Here is a 21,463-nt window from a genome sequence, read left to right as displayed (position 1 = left end):
ACTTTTGTATATTTCTATTTATATGTTTTAATTGAATGTTTTAATTTTGTAAAGCTACCTTGAGTCCCAGTATTGGAAAAATGGAAATATCATCATCATCATCAACAAGAAGTTTCTATGAAAGGAGAATCAATTAGGGATGTACAGATTTTGTAAAATCTGTTCTATCTGCACGTCACAGATTGTCAGGTGTCTTCTGTTCCGTTGTCTGCTCATTGATGACATTGGATTCCCCCCACCCCAATTTCCTGAATTTGTGCAAATTTGCATTTGCTGAACTTCAAAAATCCTCCCCCCAAATCCCCACATTAGTCTATGGGGTTATCCCCATATTAGCCTATTAACCACTTAGCCTAAGGGGGAAATTTACATTTTTTGCCTGTGTATTTTATGTATTTTTCTACAACTAAATTTGCATAAAATGGCAGAACGTAAAAAACCAAACAGTTCACAAATCCCCAGAATCAGTCCAACTCAGGAAAAGCCAAACTGCTGCATAATACATGGGTTGCTTTCAATGAAACCTGAACTCATTTGATTCTGTTGTGGATTTCTCTGACGTCCCTAGCATCAACTGGCACATTAAAGCCTGGATGCTCAGTAGTGATTTTTTTAAAAAAACACCATTTTGTTTTCACTGCTTGGAATTAGCTATTAACTACATACAATAAAGTAGAGTACCTAGTGACTTAACCACATGAAGCAATTTACACATTCCTTTAAACCTGTTAGACCAAAAAAAAAAAAAAAAAAAATCTGTAGAAGGCCAGGAGCTTGTTCAAATCTTTCAGATAGAAGAAGCAACCATAGAACACACTTTCATTCACAAAGCTATGAGAGACTTCATTGCTGTATTGTGGTATTTAAGCCAGAGGGGCTAAAGGAAAGTACAGAAACATTTTGATCTGACTCTGAATCTCAGCTCCAGCCTAAAGTGTTTTGGACTAGGACCGGGGTTCAAATCCACTGGATAACCTTCAGTTAGTCATCCTCTCTGTCTGACCTACTTCACAGGATTGTTGCGAAGAAAATTGTAGGAGGGACAGGGGAAGAATCAAGTAGAAGAAACAAGGGGGGGGAAATCATAACTCAAAGGTCAAAAGATGCAGTGCTTTGAGCAGAAATTAACAGATATCTCCCTGCTTTGCAGCAGTTAAGCAGCATTTATATTGGACATTTCAAGTATTTATTGAGTTTCACATACATCATTCTATAATCCTGACAGCAGCCTTGTGAGATTTGCCATTATTATGATTATGATTCTTTTTCACTTGTGGCGGTTTCTCTAGACAGACATGATGGGCTTTGCCAAGTCGTGCTGTCTTTTACATATTCAGGAATTTCCTGACAATTGAGCATGTTTTAAGTATGACTGCTTTCTGGATTTTGGTGTGGATATACTTTGGTAGGCCCAGTTTCTGAAGGTTTTCTATATAGTTTTTTGATGTGATACCGGTGACTGATGTGACTAATGGAACAAGGGCTTAAGTGTCCTAGCATTGCCCACAAAATGAGCTCCAAAATACTGCAGGTTTTGCATTGTAAGAACCGGCCTTCCAAAGGCTGCGGCACATGCTTTCCTAAGAGCTAGTGTTGTGTTGTGGTTACGTGGTGAAGTACCAGGGAGAATCAAGTATAAATCCCCACTCTACCACAAAGCCTGAGCCACTCATTAAGCTAACCTACCTCATAGGAGTGTTGTGATTATTAAATGGGGGAAGGGGAGAGAACCATGTATGCTTTCCAAAGCTCCTTGAAAGAAAGGAACAAATTCTTTGTTTCCATGCTCCCCCACCCCAAACTGAACGATGGGGTTGTGAGCCATGAATGCATCTGTCTTTGGATGAATAATACCCGCTTGGCTCTTTAGCAACTGTTCAAATACACAGAGAAGCCCAGTGAGCTTTTTACACCTAGGATACTCCCATTCTTTTATTATGTCTTTGAAAAGCAGACGGAAACATTTTACTGAACTGCAAAGAACAGTTTCCCAAGGGCATTGTGAGAGCACTCACCTGTTTGCATGCAGCCTTTCTTGTTGCTGCTGGAGATCTGGGTAGGGCAGAGCAGGCAATCCTGTTCTGTCAGCCAAAGTGCAAGGGAACGCTGATGTTTTAAGGATGTTTTATAGATGTTTTAATCATGTATGGTATGTTTTTAATCAGTTTTTAATGTGTATTTTATATCATGTTTTTATACTGTTTGTTTTATACTTTGAATGGTTTTAGTTTTTGTGAACCGCCCAGGGAGCTTTGGCTATTGGGCGGTATAAAAATGCTATTATTATTATTATTATTATTATTATTATTAATAATAATAATAATAATAATAATAATAATAATAATAATTCCATGCCCTTGGTTTTATTCTTTGGGTTTTGCTGGCAAATATGGCCTAGCAGCGAGAATAACTGCGTTGAACAATACTATAAAGCAATCTGTCTGCTTAAGTCAAGGGACAAATCCTGCCATCTAAATCAGTAGTCTTCAGCCTTTTCCAGACCCAAGGTATACGTTTTTAACCTCAACCTAAGACATAGGGCTTGCTTAATTTGTTTTTACTCTATGGGTTAGAGCCAAATGTCGGGGGAGCAGTGGATATTTCCAGTCCCTTCTCACAATCCCCTGCAGCCCCGAAAAGCTCAGGGAACCTATTGAACAGCAAGAACTATGGTATGAAAGCCTGCAGCAGGAGGGGGAAATTTCTCAAAACTGGACAGCGGCATGTATTGCAAGCAATGCCTTTGGTTCAACCCTAAAATCTAATTGTAGGTAAACTGCGGGTTGTTTAACCCACAAATAACCCATATACTGTCCAGGTTTGCATGCCAAGAAAAAAAAAACTCCACTCAAGCTGATCAAACATTGCTTATACAAAGCTGCAAACACCAGGCACATGACCCAGCAAATTATGGGTTAATTAACCAATGATTTACCACCATTACGTGCAAACCAAGTCTACATGTCTTATCTTTCTCCTGTTTTTCCCCTCCTTTTCTTACCAACTTCCTCATCTTTTTGTTTCAGACCCTTGCTTTCTCCTTTTCTTTAAAACCAAACCAAGAGAGGGAGAGAGAGAGGAAGAGAGGAAGATGGTGCTTCCATGATGCACTCCATCTTAATTTGGCCCACAATCGAGTTGTGACCTTGTTGGAATGGGGGTGGGGAATGAACATTTTCTTTGTAAGGAAACTGAGCAAATTAGATTAAAAGGAAGGAAAGGAAGAACAGATGCAGAGAGTCCCCTCTTAATGAAATTATTACCTTGATTGCTAGGGAAGACATAGCTTCTATATAGTATGTGTACAAAAGAAGATGGACGAAATGTAGCCAGGTTAGACCACTCTTGAAGCCTCTATCCAGTGAGCCACCAATGTCACGCTCTAGTGCATGGGGAAGGATCCTTCGTGGCTATCCACTTGCACAATGATTTGCAGCACAATCCTGTATTTGTCCCAGTGACCTGGTCCGCACATAACAATTGTGACACACAATTCATGGGTTAAACAACCCATGAATTGGCGGGGCCACACGACAGTGAGCAAGCATGTTGCCTCCTGCCCACCTGGTACTTTCCCTTTCATCCATTTTCCAAAACAACCTGGGAATGTATCATTCCCAGGTTAAGTGTAACCCAGCAATCTGTTTTAATCCAACAACAAATCTTGAGTTCAAATCCCCAAAAACCCATAGTGCCGGGTTCAGACATCACAACTAAAACCCAGGAATGAGACATTCTTGGGTTGTTTTGGAAAGCAGATTTAAAGAGGAAGCAGTGAGTAGGCAAGAGGCAGCATGCTTGTTTGTGTTTGGCCCAAACAACCCATGGGTTAACATTTCATGTCAACTGGGCCAATGAATTTAATGGGGCTTACTCCCAGGTAAGTGGATATAGGATTATGCTGTTAAGTGTTACCAAAAAAAAAAAAAAAAAAAGATTATAAATTTACCAAAGCAACATTTAGTTGCTAAGGCTACTCTCCATATTCCAAGCAACTCTTTAAAGTACAAAACAAGTATAAGTTGAATTCTACTGGTGCTTAATTTCTATAACGAATGGTATTCTGGGGAAATCTACGCTAAGGGACATTGTTAGGTTTCAATGCTCTTCTTGTAAATGTGATTAGTCGGTGGTAAAGGAAAGGCTAGTCTCTGCTGAAGCTCAGGGACTTTAATTTTCTCATGGTTACTTCACAAGTTCCTGAACCAGTGTCACCCATGTGATCGGGGGTTGAATCCAGGTTGAATTGAAGTCCAGAGTTCTCTGTATGTTTTGAAACGTCAAACGGAAGCAAGAACAGTAGAGCAGCTCATAGTAACATTAAGGGTGCAATCCTGAGCACAGCTACTAGAGGGCAAGTCCCATTGAAATTGGCGGGACTTGCTTCTGATGTTTAGGATTTTGCTGTATATTTATTTATTACATTTTTATGCTGCCCAATAGCCAAATTTCTCTGTAAGAAAAGAAGTTGCAGATCACAAATCAAGTTTTCCCCCCAAGTCAAACAGTCTGCAGCCAAAAGCCAATTGTTTTTATTAAGCATTATTTTATTTTTACAATCACACTTTATATATGCGGAGATAAAGAAATATGTAATCAGGCTAAAAATAGTCAGCCGGCAAACATTCCTTTAAATTTTTTAAAAATCCTAATATTCCACTAACTGACCACCTGCAGTCACTTAACAGTATATTCCAATCAAATATGCAAAAATAATAAATATTTAAAATCAACTTCAGCTTGATTTTGCAGACAATTTCTGAGGAAAATCTGAGCACTAGGGAGTTTATATTGCTCTTTGGTGCTGCAAAATATGGTCAGCATCTGTACTTGAAACAGAAAAGTAGGCTTTCGTGAGAACACTATGTTCAGCTCACACTGAAATAAATATGATTGCAAATTATTTAAATACCCCCGTTTTAACCTCAGAGCAAGCTAGAGAAAATGTTTTCTATCACATCGGTGTAACACCAGTAATAATAGCCAAATTGCAAAGCCAGTCTCTACTCCCAGTTAAAATTGTAATTCTAAACTAAGTTGGTGAGAAGTAAGGCACTCTTAACAGCCAGGAGGATTAAATACAGTTGTCCAAATTTTGGTCTTAATTATACGGCTGTATCTGACATCAGATTTTGGCACTAGATATATAGATTCTTCTGCAACCATGAAATGTCATGGTGCATTAAAATATCCAGTCTGCTTCTTTATTCTTTTGGCATATTTTATATTTGCAGCACAGCTCACATTTGGAAGTATGAGCTACACACTTTAATCAACATTAGACAACAACAGAAGAGCTGACTACTTTTTGAAAAGGAACGAAGAAGTTTTTGTGTGTGTGTTTTTGGTTTGTTTTAAGTTTTAACAAATAAGAAAAATCAGGGCATTATTTAATGAGAGACTTCCATACTAAATCTTAGGAACAGATAATCTGTAGGAAGCAACAGGATAAAAGCCGAAGCCAAGATACCATCTCAAAGCAATTTGAGAAAGAGGAATAATATTGCTGTACCAGATGATCCTTACAAATAAACAGCTTTCCATCTGAAAATGGACCAGGAAGCCCATAACTATGACATCAATAACATGTGAGATACTCGAAGAAAATTTTTTAGTGCTTTCTTTTAGCTGTATACTTCTTAAGAGTGTTAACTCTCACCCTTACTCAGCCTACATTTAACTTCCCTCCATCTTTTTGTTTTCTTACACCTTTAATCTTGTTGGGGACAATTTTGGTGGGAAAGGAAACATAAATCTGTGAGTAAAGCCAAATTTGAGGTTACACCATTCAAGCATCTTTTAACAGTTGTATTTTGGCTTTTATATAATACATGGGACACCTCTAGGAAAAGTTGCTATTATGAAAGAAACCTGCATGTCTTCTCTGGCGAGATTTTGATTATTTTCATATTTTTTCTGTTTGCATGTAAATAACTTTTTATGTCCTGTGAGCTACATTTAAGTGGTGAGTGACTTAGGAAGACAGGGTTTTAAATGGGATCTTTGATCTCAAGCACTTATTTTATCTCTGTAACAAATAAAACTAAATGGAATTGATGGCTGAACCAAGTCCTCTCTTTCATCTGTGCTGCAGCTGCTGCCTACATCTAGAATGACATCTGAGCCTGTCTCTTGAAACTATCACCCACATTTCCAGATGCTGTAATGAGCTGCGAATAACAGATCTTTCAGCTCTTCTAAAAATTAAATCTTCACATGGTTGAAACCTTCACAGCCATTTTCTATTGTGCTATTCATAACCTTTATTTTCTGAAATTAGCCCATGGTATGAATGATCATCATAAATATTGAAAGGAGAAAACCTAGCTATCCATCTGCTTTAGCAGAAAGCCAAATGGTACCTTAATGAAGAGAGAATTCCTTAAAGTAACATTACAAATTCAGCCTACATGAGAGGTCCCCAACCTTTCTGGGTCAGTGGACACCTTTAGAATTTTGAGAGAATGTTGTGGGATGCTCTCACAAAATGGCTGCTATTGGGCCTCGTCCATTTATAAAATGGCTGCTATGGTGGGCATGGCTGGACACAAAACACTCATTTTCCAGAAGGCAAACTGGTGATTTGAACCAGAAGAAACAGGACTAGAAATTTACCAGTCAACACAGGAAGTGGGGAAAGGAGATTCTCCCAGGCCCTTCAGGAACCAGGGATGAATTTTAACTGGTCTTTATCAGAGAGAATGCTAACTCCTCAGTCTGTGGGAACTCAGCTTTCCTCAGAGGGGGAATGGACCTCAGAGTTGACTGATCCCAGTGTCCACCTCAGGGTCAAGCGGGCATAGCTGAACGTAGGGGAGAGGCGATCAGCATGGCTAGCTTCTCGCCAATGACTTCTTCAGCAGAATCTTCCCTGAAGCAAAAGTAGCTCAGGGAAAAACTTTCCCTTTTGTTGAAAGGACAAATGCCTTGTTTAGTTAGCCAAGTTTTTGCCTAAAGGAAAGCTCCTAGTGTTTACACTCCCTTCAGGTGCGAAGAGATGTTTATTTGCTGAATAAAGTTTTGTAGGTTACTTGGCAGGCCTCTTTATTGTCTCGCATTGCAGCGGGAGGGCTTGGAATTACGACAGCCAAACTCTCAGTTTTTGTTTTGTTTTAAACACAACTTAAAATAAAAATCCAGATGGGCAGGGAGCCTGGTGGGTGCAAAGTGAGGTGTCTGCAAGCACACTGGGGCCCACAGGCACCACGTTGGAGACCCCAGGATTACATTATAGCATGGCCTTGTTCAAACATAATGGGAAACTGTGGTTCTCCACAACAAAAGTGGTGGGCAACCTTGTTATCAATGGCAACATTCCTTCACATGTAATCTGTCAGGGGTTGCATGTTGGCAGTTCACAGGACTGAAGCAAGTTCAAAACCAAATGTTAAGGGTTCATGCTTTTTTCTCTTTCTGCCATCTTCCTTCCTGCCCAGCCGGCTGCCAGAGAAGGGACAGATGACTTTTGCCAAAGGTCTGAACTGACCATATGCAGAGTGCTTTTGAAATTACACTTGCCATATTCCTCAATTCCCCTATCATCTTCTTTTACATGCCAGAGATCAAGAACGACCATAGCTGAAACAAGCTACAGTTCTCTGAGACTATGGTTTGTTTAAAGTGAAACTTCTGATCTTCTCAGCTGCCACATCAAAGAGGAGGAGAGGGAGCATGCAATCCCAAGGTCCATTCTCGTCATGGGAAACCATGGTTTCCTGTTACATCTGTGCTAGGTATGCAAGTCACAAAGTCCATTTTGCTAGATGCATGTACAGCCATCTAAATCGTTCTGACATTTTATTTGTTTTTAGCAATAAAGAGAAAACCAACTTATAGGGAAAAGGTTGCAGCATGAGGCTGAAATTCTAAGCATAAAAGTACTTGGATGTGAGTTGTAACTGAAATCAATTGTCTTTACTTCATCCAAGTCAATATGGGCCTGGACTTGTCAGATACTGCTTTACCTTGAGAGCAGGCTTGAAGCAAGGCAGCCTGAAAGTCTCCAAATGGAATTCATTAAAATCCTCTGCCTAAAGAGATGAACCAGTGGCTTGGTTGAATGCACTGTAATAACTTTTGACCAAGGTGATTGGGCAGTGTAGAAATGTAATAAATAATAATAATAGTAATAATATTTCTTACCCACCTCTCCATCTGGATTGAGGCGGGGAACAACAGCAAGTGTAAAATACATAAAATACTGATTACAAACACAGTATAGTTAAAACATCCTAAAAACATCCTAAAATAAAACAAATAAAATAAACTTGCTTTCTTGATTATTACAGAATCATTAAATTATATGAGTTTCATAGGAAAGTAGTTCAATCCCATGAGCAGTATTGCTGGCAGATAAGCAGCTAGAATGGGAGGCACAACTGCTGCATCACAATCTGTGTTAATGTTGCAAGATGACTAAAGAGGTTTGGAGTCCAGTGCCTTTAGTACAAAATGAATACAGAAGACCACTAGAGACAATTTTAAATCCAAAATGCTGGTGGCCATCAGAAAAAATTCCCAGGTCTCTAGCAAGTTTTCAAGATAGTCCAGCCTAGAGGGACTAGAGTTTCCCCTTTCTTCTGGGAGTTTTCTATTGTTTTCTAGAGACACAGAACAACTTTCTTACAGACATGTTCCGAGACATTTCAGTCAACACTAAGCACTGGCTCAGGGTAGAAACTGCTCTTCTCCTGGGCTTCCAAACCCTTCTACATGTCGTTTCCATTACAATTCCAAAACACACAGTCAGTAAAACTTACTGAATGGACATAAAGCACTGCAGTATTTTTAAGAACAAAATTCAATAGCTCTCTACTTGTATTACATTAATCTAGGACATTGTATCAACATAGGGGTGTGTCCTGGCATTGCTACCTTACAATTGTGGATAATCACCACCAGAGCAGCAGGATCTTACACAGCTATTCTAGGCCACAGAACTGAGTGGAAATGAGGAGTGTATGAAGACATGTGGCCACCACAGAGGCAACTAAATTAATAAGCTTATATATTTGTATAGGAATATCCATTTTGCTAATCACATTCTGCTCTCAGGGCAGGTCACTTTGTTTCCTTCAACAGTTATCCTAAAGGCTCAAGATTTTATAGCAGAGGTGGGCAACTTGTGGTTCTCCAGATGTTTTGGTCTATAACTCCCATCAATTTTGCGATTATTTTCAAAAAATCCATCTTGAGCCTAAAAATGCAGGTATGCTGGTGAAAGATTCAACCTTCCAAAGGCAAATTTAATTCACAAGGAAGACTCTGCAGATTTAACATAGTACAAATAAACTGATTATTTATGTTTTGCTGGAATTTTCAGATTTGAGACAAAATGAAACCCTGTCCAAAAAAATCAATATATTCTTTACCTTAAGAACTGGGCATAACAGAAGAGAAGTATTGACTATCTCTATAATTTGCAATCAAGTGTAGGCTTGTCAGGGAACTTACCTGTTCCTCCAAATCACAGAGTCTTTGAAGACTCTTTTACAGCTTACTAAATAATTACAGTTATTTTATTTTTTGCCAGCTTGCAATTGAACATTTCTCTCCCTGGAAAGCCCTTACTTCTTCCCCTAAATCCCTCTACACACAGAGACAGATCTGAAAATACAAAAATATCAGTCTTTCTAAGGGACAGATCCAGTTTTGGCTCTTAGGCACCTTGTAGATGGAGAAATACATTGGAGGATTTCACACAAATGCTAACAGGATTTCAGCTGTCGATGAGCACCTGTGAGCACTTGCCCTGCCGCGCAAGACAGGCCACACGAGCCTCCACCGAGCACTTGCAAGTGCTCAGCAACTGCCTGCCCTGGCTTCCCTTTTCCTTAAAGGCCCCCATTAGCACAGCAGGGAGGGAACACACGATTTCTGAAGGCTCTGGAAATTGCACATTTCCCCCTTCTATGCTAATGGCGCAGAAGGGGGAAATGCGTGATTTTGGCAGCGGTTGGGAGTAGATGTTGAATGCCTCTGGGGGTTTGCAAGCGCTTGGCTGTCGAACCACGCTCATGCTGAGTGCTCCCAATTGGGTCCATGAGGGCCGGACGTGTGTGTCTGCTACCCTCGCAGATCCAGTTGCGTATTCACGACAATCCTATCAATGACTGACCAGAAAAGCGATTTTGGAATTGTCGTGGATAGCTCAATGAAAATGTAAACAAAAAGGCAAATTCCATGTTGAGGATCATCAAGAAATAACGGAAAATAAAAACTGACATTATAAAATTTATAATGCCTTCATACAAATCTATGTTGCGACCACTCTTGAAATACTATGTACGCTTCTGGTCACCATACCTCAAAAAGGATATTGTACAACTGGAAAAGACATGGAAAGGGTAATCAAAACCATCAAAGGGCTGGAGCAACTCCCCTATGAAGAAAGGTTACATTTGAAGTTTTTCAGTTTGAAAACAAGGTAAGGAAAGGGAGGAGGGACATTATAAAGGTGTATAAAATTGTGGATGGTGTGGAGAAAGTGGAGTTCATAGGACTAAAACTCAATGAGTCACCCACATTCCCCAAGTGGTGGGAGATTCAGAATAGATAAAAGGAAGTACTTCTTCACACAGCATATAGTTAAATGATGGAACACACTGCCACAAGATGTACTGATGGCCACCGTTTGAATGACTTTAAAGGGGATTAGACAAATTCATGGAGGATAATGCTATCAATAGCTACCAGTCCTGATGGTACTATATTAACTCCAGTATCAGAGGAAGTATGCATCTGGGTACTAGTTGCTAAGAAACACAAGCAGGAGGGCATGTTGCGCTCATGTCTTGCTTGTGAACTTCACATCTGTGGGAACAGAATGCTGGACTGTATAAGCATTTGGCCTGATCCAGCATAGCTCTTCTTATGTTCAGTTATTCACAGATTACTGAACACATTAATTAATTAATTAAATTTATGTACTGCCCCGCAGGCAGATGCCATTAGGGGGATTTTAAAACATAAAAAAAATATAACAGCCAAAACAATCAATATAATAATAAAAGTATTAAAGGGCCATGAGTAAAATGAATATTTAGAGGAACAGATTAAATATGAAATGCCTGCTGGAAGAGGAAGGTCTTAACCTGGCTTCTAAACATATACAGTGATCAAAATGAATTGTATCATTTATAAACCATGAACTAACATTATTCAATATATTCTATTGCTCCTTTACCTTTTCTATAGGTCACAAATCTTCTGTGAAGCTACAAAAGAGACAAAAGATGACAGGCATCCCGCATAAACACACAATATACTGAGAAGTTATTCTATGAAACTTCAATTGCAATCCAGTGGACCCACACAAGAGTATGACTCTTACACAACCACCATTCCAATGGAGTATGTGCTATAATGGTTTGTATCTGGACACTGTATGCTTCAGGTTTCTCCCTCACTCCTATATAAACATTCAGGTCTTTTTAACTATCACGTTCCATTGGTTTCTGAGTTTCCAATGGATTGGCTATAGAGGTGTGAACACTAATCAAGTAATGAAGACTTTCTAATATAGTTTTCTTGGGTTTATCTTGGCATTTGAGGAAAAAACTCACCTTATTTTAAGAGTATGTTTTAGAAAACACTTTCAAAAAAATCTATAACCAACTACTTTTCAAGGAAAATGAGTGCTTTGTAATATTTATGTCAGAGGTAGGCCATTACCTACTGCAAAATATGCTTACAGATCATGGTTTGGCTGTTAACCTCACATGCTCCTCTAAACTAATGTAAATCTAGAGATAATCCATACTTCATATTTCCCTTCTATTTGTCACTTTGGTACAGAACATGGCACAATGCTCTGGTACCCAATTAATAATAATTCCAGTGTCATCAGCCCAATAAAAGTCTGTTCAAGGACAATTTCGCAGTAGTTTTTTATTATTGTATTGTATTACATATATAACACATTACTTTTTCCAATATATATTTCCAAGGCAGTTCAGAACAAGCAACACAATACAAAATTATAATCAACTTAAGCAACAACACCTTCATTGTGCCAGTTTGTTTCAGTAAAAGCATGCACTGCAAAACCTACTGATATGTATAATGAAAATTATAATGGAAACCTTCGTACTAATAAAAAAGAGAGACTTGATATTTCCTCTTGTCTTCCTGTTATTTAACTTGCAAAGGATTTAGAAATATTGGTATATCTATATCTATTATTGATATGCTACAAAGTATTTTTGAGACAGTAGAACAGGGACAAATATTTATGAGAGTTAAAACTAACAATAGTGGCCATGTCACTTTTCAAACAAGACAAAATATAATGGTTAATTTCAAAGTAATCTCAAAGACAAATGGTTCAGCATACAACACATTAGTTGGGATTAAGTTCTTGCTAGGCAGGAAATACAGAATAGATGTACCATTCTAACTGCTGTATTGAAGCTTTTTATTTCTTTTCTTTGAGTATAGTAAAAGGTATCCTAGAATATATTCAGAGTCCAGATGTGATGCCTATATGTGCAAAATCATATAGAATTTAGTAAAAATGTGATGATACAAGAGATCACTCAATTTATTTAATAAAAATTCACACTCATTTACTAGTTTTATTAAAAACTTTGGCTGCATTCGGATGACACAATGGTAGCAGTTGGGTAATAATAAAGTTGTTTATCTAGGGGGTACTCCCTACACAACATGATAATAATCAATCAGCATTAGGATCAGCATTGAGTTGACTATTAGTCCATGCTGAGTTGACTCTCTCATCCCCTGCCTGGTGTCCCCCCTCAGTTCTCCCACTAGTATCCCATCAGCCATTGCTGCTGAAAATCTATCCTGCTGGCTGGACTAGAGCAGCTGCCGCCGCTTTGACCACTCTTGCCTTGCCTCTCTGTGGCTGATGAAATAACCAATGGTGGCCAAGGAAATAACCAATGGTGCTCTCCACACAACACAATAACCAACGGTGGTTCAAATAGCCAACTCTGCACAGCGTTGGTTAATTGCATTGGTTAATTCAGCCAAATAACCAGCATTGATTAAAAAACTCCCTCCACACAACACAATAAACCACTGTGGGTTAAATAACCATCTGTTGACTGTTTACACACCGTTGGTTATCATTTTCACTGAACCCAGTCATTGTCTAGTATCTCCTGTGCCACCTGATTAAACATAGTCAGTAAATAACCCAAGAAGCAAGGACACTATTTTCCAGATTTTGAAGGGTTAGCATATTCAATCATAGTTTTTATTCAAAACACACATGGCATACCTAGATCTGCCAAACTTTTATAAAATCATCAGTTTTGCAAAGGGGGGGGATGTATACACAAACAATTTAACTGAGTTAACAGATTTGTTATTTGTTACCATATCACACAAAAGCATACAATATTAATGTAAAAAATCTTTATGCTTTTGAGTACCCATGTTGCACATTTTGTCTGAAAGACTTATCTTTGGCACAGTGTAAATGTATAGTATCCTTCCCACCCGACTCCTTGTAAAAAGAAAATGAATAAAACTTGCACTCAATAAATAGTAATTAATAACATGTCACAACACTGAGCAAAAAGAAGTTCAACTTGGATTTAGTTGGAATAAAGACATGTGAAATTAATATTTGGATAGGATACTATCTAATTTAGTTGGACATGAAACTATTTGTTCTTTTCCAATAGCTGAACCCTATCAATTTCTCATCTTTAATCCATACATGTTGAAAAACGAACAGTGGTAAACCAGTAAGAAAATATAATATACACATAACCAGATTTCTATCTCTCTAGTGGGCACAGAGGTTTTCAATGGAAAAAACTGATCAATGTATAAACCAGGAACATATGTGGAGACTAGGTTAAACGGCAAATGAAAAACTGCTGAATCCCCAGGAAATACTGTATGAAAACCCCAAAATGAGAGATAGCAATCCACGCTATGGATATGTAAAGTCAATTGGATATGTTGATGCAGACAAATTATTCAACATTTCACAAAGTTTTGTTTAATATTACAGAATGTGGTAGGCCGTTCTTGCAAAATTGCCCAGTTAATTTACTATCATGTATATATTGAGCATTTATAAAATCAAAGTGCAAGTGAGACTAATGCAATCTGAAAACTCCCTGCCTTTGAAAAGGCGATCCCTGAACTAATGTCAAAACCTTGATAACCAATTTGAAATTAAAGGAAAACTCCATCGCATTGTTTTAAAGGAGTTCAAATTATTGCCTATTTATTGTAACTGAGTTGCCAGTTTTGGTTTAGATACTTCAAAACATTGTAAGGAACATCACAGAAGATGGAAAACATTAATGTTTCACCAGACATTATTCAAATGGTGTGTCACAAAGAAGCAGAGTTACACAACACACTTCTGTGAATATTACTTCAAATGATCAAGGTGCATGTTTAAATTAAGTGAAGCAAGAACTACGACTCACATAACACTGAATTTTCAAGTGTAAAATCATACCAAAATCTTGTTAGATTGTCATTGACATCACAGGAAAGCAACTGTCTGGGGAGGTCATTCCAGGTATCTTGTACTGCCAGCACATGTGGTGCAAGAGTAAAAGGTACATCACTGAGAAGTTCCAACATAGAAGAATTGCTTTCGACATTCTGATTTTTCTCTTTCCCCACTTCAATGCCTGTCTCAGTCAACTTTGATTGGTTGTCTGAACTTTTCTAAGGAAACAAAAAGAGAAAAAATAGTGTGAACTATACATTTGTACACAGTGGCCTTTTCATGCAGTTCAATAGTTCCCACTGGATGGAATATAATTCCTGAGTAAGAAAACTGCATACCTCCTGTGAATGTTGAATAAGTACATTTGAGTGTACAGGGAATATTTGTGTGTGAAGATGGAGGGAACATGTGATCTTTCAGCTATGTGACTGGTGACACAGTGGACCAGTTTGCACAATCAAACTTGAGGCTTGTTTTAATACCTGGCATATGCCAGTGCGTGCCTACAACAGGCCATGGGATATTTGAGGGTTGTTTTCCCAGCCACGTGGGTTCAGACAGCACAAGCCACACCTGGGCAGATAATTAAAGAAAAGGTGCCTGGCACGTACCATGGATTAAAACAAACCACCATGGTTTATTTACTGATTGTACAAACTGGGGTCAATGTCTATTTTATTTTATTACATTTATATCCCACTTTTTTTGCTCCTTGAAACTCAAGGCAGAGTACATAATCTTCCTCCTCTCGATTTTATCCCCACAACAACAACCCTGTGAGGTAGGTTGGGCTGAGAGTATGTGACTAGCCCAAAGTCACCCATGGCCGAGTGGGGACTAGAACCTGGTTCTCCTGAATTCTAGGCCAACACTTTAGCAACTACACCACACTGGCTCCCACTGTAAAATAAACACTTCTCTTTAAAAAGACATCTGCACAGACACATCATTTTAAGCATATAGTCCTCTAAAGAGATAAGGATTATTCTATAGTTCCAGCATCCATTTCGATTATTCAAACCTATGCCAGCAAATCTGAAATCAGATTACAAGGGTCTTTCCACACAAGCAGCTTATTGTACTATAAATGTGCACTTCTTTTCTTTTGTGTACAAAGCCTAGGCATCTTCCATTAAGATTGTTCTACTATCATGGGGAAAACGTCTGTATCAAAAACAACAATATTTTGTAGCTGGAAAATCTGATACTTTCTTTAGACAATGCGTTCATTCAGGACTGGCCCTACCATTAGGCAGGGTGAGGCAGCTTAAAGGGGCAAGATTTTTGTTCTGTGGTCTTCCTAGAATAGTAAGACCAGAACTGTCTGTTAGATCAGATCAAGAATCCATCTAGTTCAACACTTTCCCCTCTAAAAGAAAATGTATAGGCATGCACAGGGTCTTTGTTTAACTGAATAAAGCATAATTAAATCCCTAGAGTCTTGTTTTGTTAGCTAAACTACACTCATGGGAACACTTGTTTGCAATTTAATTGTTGTACAAATATAGGACTACAAATAATGACCTTTATTAATATAGAATGTGGGAAGGAAAGTATGGTATAAATTAACTACACTTTTTGAAAAAGCTAGAAAAATACAGATAATTTCATATATTTCCTATGCATTCCTCTTCCTTACAAGTGAAATTAATTCAGTTATTCTGGAAAAATGCCATACTGAAATACAGCAGCATTGCGAGCAGTATAAAAAGGTTTTAGCAAACAAAAGAGAGGTTAAGCATTTGTGATTTTTTTTAATGTTAACACCTTAATTACTACAATTTTTGTGAACCGCCAAGAGAGCTTCGGCTATTGGGCGGTATAAAAATGTAATAAATAAATAAAATAAATAAATAAATTTGCAATGTATTGTTTCATTCACTGTTGTTTTATGTTGTTCTCTTATACGGGAAATGCAGTTAAATGTGGGGAAGATGTTGATCCCTGTGCCAAGATGCTAGGTGCCACATCTCAATAGAGCATTTGAAGAAGTTCATTTGGCTTAACAAGGATTAACAGGTTACCCTCAAAGGCAGCGTACGTGTGTAAGGCAGCAAACATTGCTTTTTTAGAAATAGAACTCACTTATAAATACAGGAAATGCATCTACTAGCTTAAAAAAACCATCTGCTTCCATATTACTCAACCCACTAGATTTTCTGGGGAAGACTTGTTGTTCAATATACCACCATCATCAGAAGTGAGGCTGGCCATCATGGCAGTGCCACATCTATATCCTTTCAATCACTCAGAAGTGCCACAAGATTGGCAAAAACTTCATAATGCTTATGGAGTCATGTGTAAACACTTTAATGTGCTGGTTTTTATTTATTATTTATTTATTGTCATTAGTTGTATTTTGTTGCCCAGCCTGGAACTGTTCAGTTCGGAGAAAGTAAAGAGTGAAAATAGATAATAAGCTAGTTGTGAGATAATTGATCATTTCAGATGCCACTGTAGTTTGGATCTAATGAAAATGAATGAAAAAGTAATAGCATGATTATAATCTTAAACACTGCTGAATTATCAGCTTTGTGTTTTCCCAATATAATTCTACACCTGCAATTAAATCAAATCATTATCTTTTTTCATACCAGTTGCTTTAAATGTACATGTCTGCAAAAGATGGGCAATGCAGAGCTGTTTCATTAAAGTAGGATAGGCAATGTGATACCATCTAGATGTTTTCGATTAAAACTCCCCTAATCCCTGACTACTGACCATGGTGGCTGAGGCTTATGGGAGTTGTAGTCCAAAACAACTGGAGGATGTCAAGTTGCCTACCATTGAATTAAAGCATTAGAAACTCAATTATTAAATTATGCACTTCTCGCAAAGAATCTCATGCTGCTATCCTATACCCACTTTCCTGGAAGCAAGCCCAATGATCTTAATGAGACTTACTTTTGAATAGACATATACAGGATTGTGCCATTGATTATGTGGGTTGGCAACATAACATCTCAAAAGTTATGGTTGTATAGTTATTTCTCTGGGCAACAGGACTAAACACAAACCACAATGACATCGAATGTCTTGGCATAGCTTGCAGTTGTTTGAGGTTTGAAATAATCTGTATTGGGAATTCCAGAGAAATAATTTTTGGGGGGTCAAACACACACACACACACACACACAAACACACACACACACGTTATATACACATGCCTAAATACACCGTAAAAATGTATTAACTATCAGATTCTGAATCCTAAAATTGCCATAACCTTAATTTGTATATAGGTTGCTATTACCATTTCTGCATTTTAAATACACTTCTTCGCACTTATCTCAAATTCCTTCTGTTTATTTTTTATTTGGACTTTTTCTATCATCTCTTATCATTCTATTAAAGAAGCAGCACTTCTCTTTTTTAGTCTTATACTCCTTTTCTTTTCTTTGTTGCATTTTGCCATGTCTTTGTTGCAATACAAGGAAATGACAGGGCTACAACACAGTTGTGTGTACTTCCTTTTTCCCTACTGAAACATCAGTTTGTAAAACCAATAGAAAACAAAGATTAACGAAAAGTAACAGAGGATAAAGAGGGCCACTATAACCATGGGCTCAGTCCCATGGTTCTCAATACGAGGAAATGACAGGGCTACAACGACACAGTTGTGTGTACTTCCTTTTTCCCTACTGAAACATGTTTGTAAAACCAACAGAAAACAAAGCTTAATGAAAAGTAACAGAGGATAAAGAGGGCCACTGTAACCACGGGCTCAGTCCCATGATTCTCAAATCATCAGATGGCTCTCATTAACTCTTTCCAGTTCAGTTCATGCAGATCTTGACTCTAGGAACAAGAGTATTGATTTCCACATCCTTAATAAGTACAACATGAGCTGTAGTGTGCATCACAAGTAATTGCGAAATATACATTCTCCCATATTAAACTTTCCCCTCATGACATGAAAAAAAGCAGGAAAGTGACTCCTGCAGATAGGTAAAACAAATTTTAGAGGGAATACCATATAGGTGAAAATTTAACATAGCCTCATAGCAGACATAGAAACTGCATAAAGTTAATGTCTTTATTTTATACCCTGGATTATTTAGTTTCTCCTGGTTCAGTTTATATTATGATATTTAAATTTTTTCGAACAGGTACAAAACCTCAACTAAAGTTGTTCTAAAATCCATTTTATAACAAACTCCTTTTAAGTAATTAAATAAAGGAATCCAGATACAAAATTCCATTTTTAAACAGATTTTCTGTAGATTACATGATAAATATTTCCATACTCTTTCATGCAACACACAAGCTGTGTCAGAATGCAGCAGGGTGGGTTTGATTTAAATCAAATTGATTTAAATCACAATTTAAATCACTACTCAGAAAGACTTGATTTAATCATGTGACTCCCCCCCGCCAAAGCGTACTCTTCCTCACTATATTTTACACAACTCAGAGTTACCAAAGACTCATTCTTGCTGGTATAATCTTAATATTTACAACCAGATGAAGGTTTCATTTTTAGAATAGCAACTTTTCAGATTAGTTTTACAGTTATATAAAAAAATACTGATTTGGTTATACTATTAGAAACACATCATAGATAGATAATTATGAAATTATTGTGAGGTGAACTATCTCCAGTTTAATAGGTTAATCATTCATATTTGGAATGTCAAAAATGATCTTACAGAAATCTCTGGAAGAGCATGACATTTTGAATGGATTAATGGAATTCATTTACCAAAAAATGTAAACAGCCTCATGCTACATAATTAAAAACTAAGCCTTATGTCATGATGAATAACCTTTGGACTATAATGTATCTTACATAGAAAACTATCTTTAGATAGATTTTTCCTGAAAAAGCATTTTATTAAAAAAACCACCTGATTTAAATTTTAAAAATCCGATTTTTTTTTAATCATTGATTTTTATCCAACCTGGAATGCAGAGTGCTAGTCAGATTACAATATAGCACAATGCTTTGTGTACTTAAGCATCACAGGTGTCAGCAAGACGAGATCCTAAGCACATCTTGATTTGGTTCACTTAATCAAACAACCCATGGTTACTTGTGAAGGTGTGGCATTTAGATATGTTTCTTGAATGAAGAGCCCCCCACCCTCAGTCCTGCATAACAGGAAAACCAAAATGGAGGGCTAGATCACCTGATAATGTAATTGGGGTAGAGTTGTGCAAACTCACCCAGTGTGACCCAGAATTAATCTGGGAAACCTGATTCAATACTCAGATATCTGCTAAGTATTAGAAATTAATCTGGATTGGGCTCAGGGCTTTGAGGACCTTTAGGCCCTGCCACATTCTTGATAGGGAGGGACTAGAGCTCATTTGGTAACCACTTGCTAAGCATATAGAAGATCACTCTCAGGTTCAATCACTGGCATTACTAATGGTCTAAATAAGAGATAACAGGTGCTGGGAAAGATCTCGGTTGGAGTCCTTAGCGAAAATTTGCTAGTCCAAATAGACAGTACTGGGAAAGATGAACCAATGCCTTACAAAGTCATTTTCATATGATCTGTCCCTGTCCTGACCACTCCCACAGTTATCTGGATGCGTGAAAGGCTTACTCTGCACCAGGAGGGATGAATTGTTCCTTATGAGGAAGCCTCACCATGTCCCTGATGACCCTGAAAAGAGGCTAGATCACTTTATAATACATCTGAATAACCACTAAGACCTAGAGGTCTCCAGGAAGCCTGGGCCCTTTTGGACATTTCTACTGGTAAAGTCTGATAATTTCAATTGGATTTCTGAAAAGCCTACATAGTCCAGTATAAAAATGTGGGTGAACTGCAGTTTACCACCTTTTATACTGCTGAAAGTCCAACTGAAATAGGCCTTTGGATCCTGGCCAAGTGTTTATCATTGGGTTGCTGAATCCCTGTGAGTAGACATCTGAACAAAACAGGATTGCACAAAATGAGTTATAAACCAGGTGTTTAAAGCCACAAAAAATTAAGGTCTAGGAGATACCACCTAAATATCAACACAAGGCTATCTAAAAAAAGGTAAGGTTCTGTATAGAAGATCATGTCAAGTTAGGTGAACCTTTTCTTCTTAACTGTTGCAATTAACTATGCTTTCTCCTACCTTTCTTTGGACAAACAGCATCAGTGACAAGAGCAAGGACAGTATCTGTCAACCCCAAGATGTTATGCCAAATCTAGCAGCACCAAGTATGGACGCGCCAGAAAGCCTAACAGCACCTTATCAATTTTGTTAACTCGCCAAGCTGGTTCCAACATGCGTATCACAACAAAAATGTATTGCACAAAGTCAAGGTTATAAAAGTAGTGTATGCTTCCATGCTTATATCTCAATCCCTTTATTTACTGCAGTGTGTCTGGAGAATTTGATATCCTCTATTAGGCATGCTGATTTTCTCTTTTATTTATCCAACTTGCACCACTGCTGTTATTATTATTATTATTATTTATTTATATAGCACCATCAATGTACATGGTGCTGTACAGAGTAAAACAGTAAATAGCAAGACCCTGCCGCATAGGCTTACAACGTAGAACATTCAAAACATATTCTTTTGATGTTTCCTATACAAAATACTGCCACGTGCTACACCATAATTTCCAACAACAGTGGAATGTTAATTTAAATGGTTTAGAATAGCGCTTAAAACTTTTATAGTACAAAATTCTGGAACCATAAATAAACTTCATTTACAGGTAGTGAAAAAAATTATCCACATAAACAGGCTCTTTTCTTCCTCAGCAATGATCTCAGCCTCTCATATAAAAATACTGTATTTTTAGAATTCAAAGAAACAAGCAACAGAACAGAAACCTACAATGAAAAACTTGTAGGTGCAGACAGAACTACAGTGGTAAATATTAACCATGAAGGAACATTAACCATGAAGGAGACATCAGCTGAAACTAAATTATTTCTGAGACTTTCAAAAGTAGCACTATTTATGAGTCCACAGTGTTGCTGTGTATTCCATTCAGAAATGACACATAGGCTAGCCATCACAACGAAGTAGCTAAAGCATTGGGGTTAGATGAAGAAAAACCA

At 37.7% G+C, this 21,463-nt stretch overlaps 1 protein-coding gene across 7 annotated transcripts in view; it reads right to left on the bottom strand.

Moving 5' to 3' along the window:
* The window catches only part of UMAD1 (UBAP1-MVB12-associated (UMA) domain containing 1), a 261,328-nt gene that overhangs the window by 13,761 nt on the left and 226,104 nt on the right, over positions 1-21,463 (bottom strand). For 5 of the 7 annotated variants that reach the window (XM_063123313.1, XM_063123305.1, XM_063123297.1 and 2 more), the window contains one exon: positions 11,872-14,664. In XM_063123313.1, the coding sequence (XP_062979383.1) occupies positions 14,407-14,664 (258 nt within the window). In that variant the 3' untranslated portion in view covers positions 11,872-14,406. Of the gene's footprint in view, positions 1-11,871; positions 14,665-21,463 lie in introns of those variants that run through there. The other 2 variants (XM_063123329.1, XM_063123337.1) reach the window with 2 other exon arrangements.

This window comes from Elgaria multicarinata, chromosome 1 (genome assembly GCF_023053635.1).
Source record: "Elgaria multicarinata webbii isolate HBS135686 ecotype San Diego chromosome 1, rElgMul1.1.pri, whole genome shotgun sequence".
Classification (NCBI taxonomy): Eukaryota; Metazoa; Chordata; class Lepidosauria; order Squamata; family Anguidae; genus Elgaria; species Elgaria multicarinata.
Note: the sequence above shows the minus strand (reverse complement) of the source record. Positions and strands in the feature narration are given on the sequence as shown.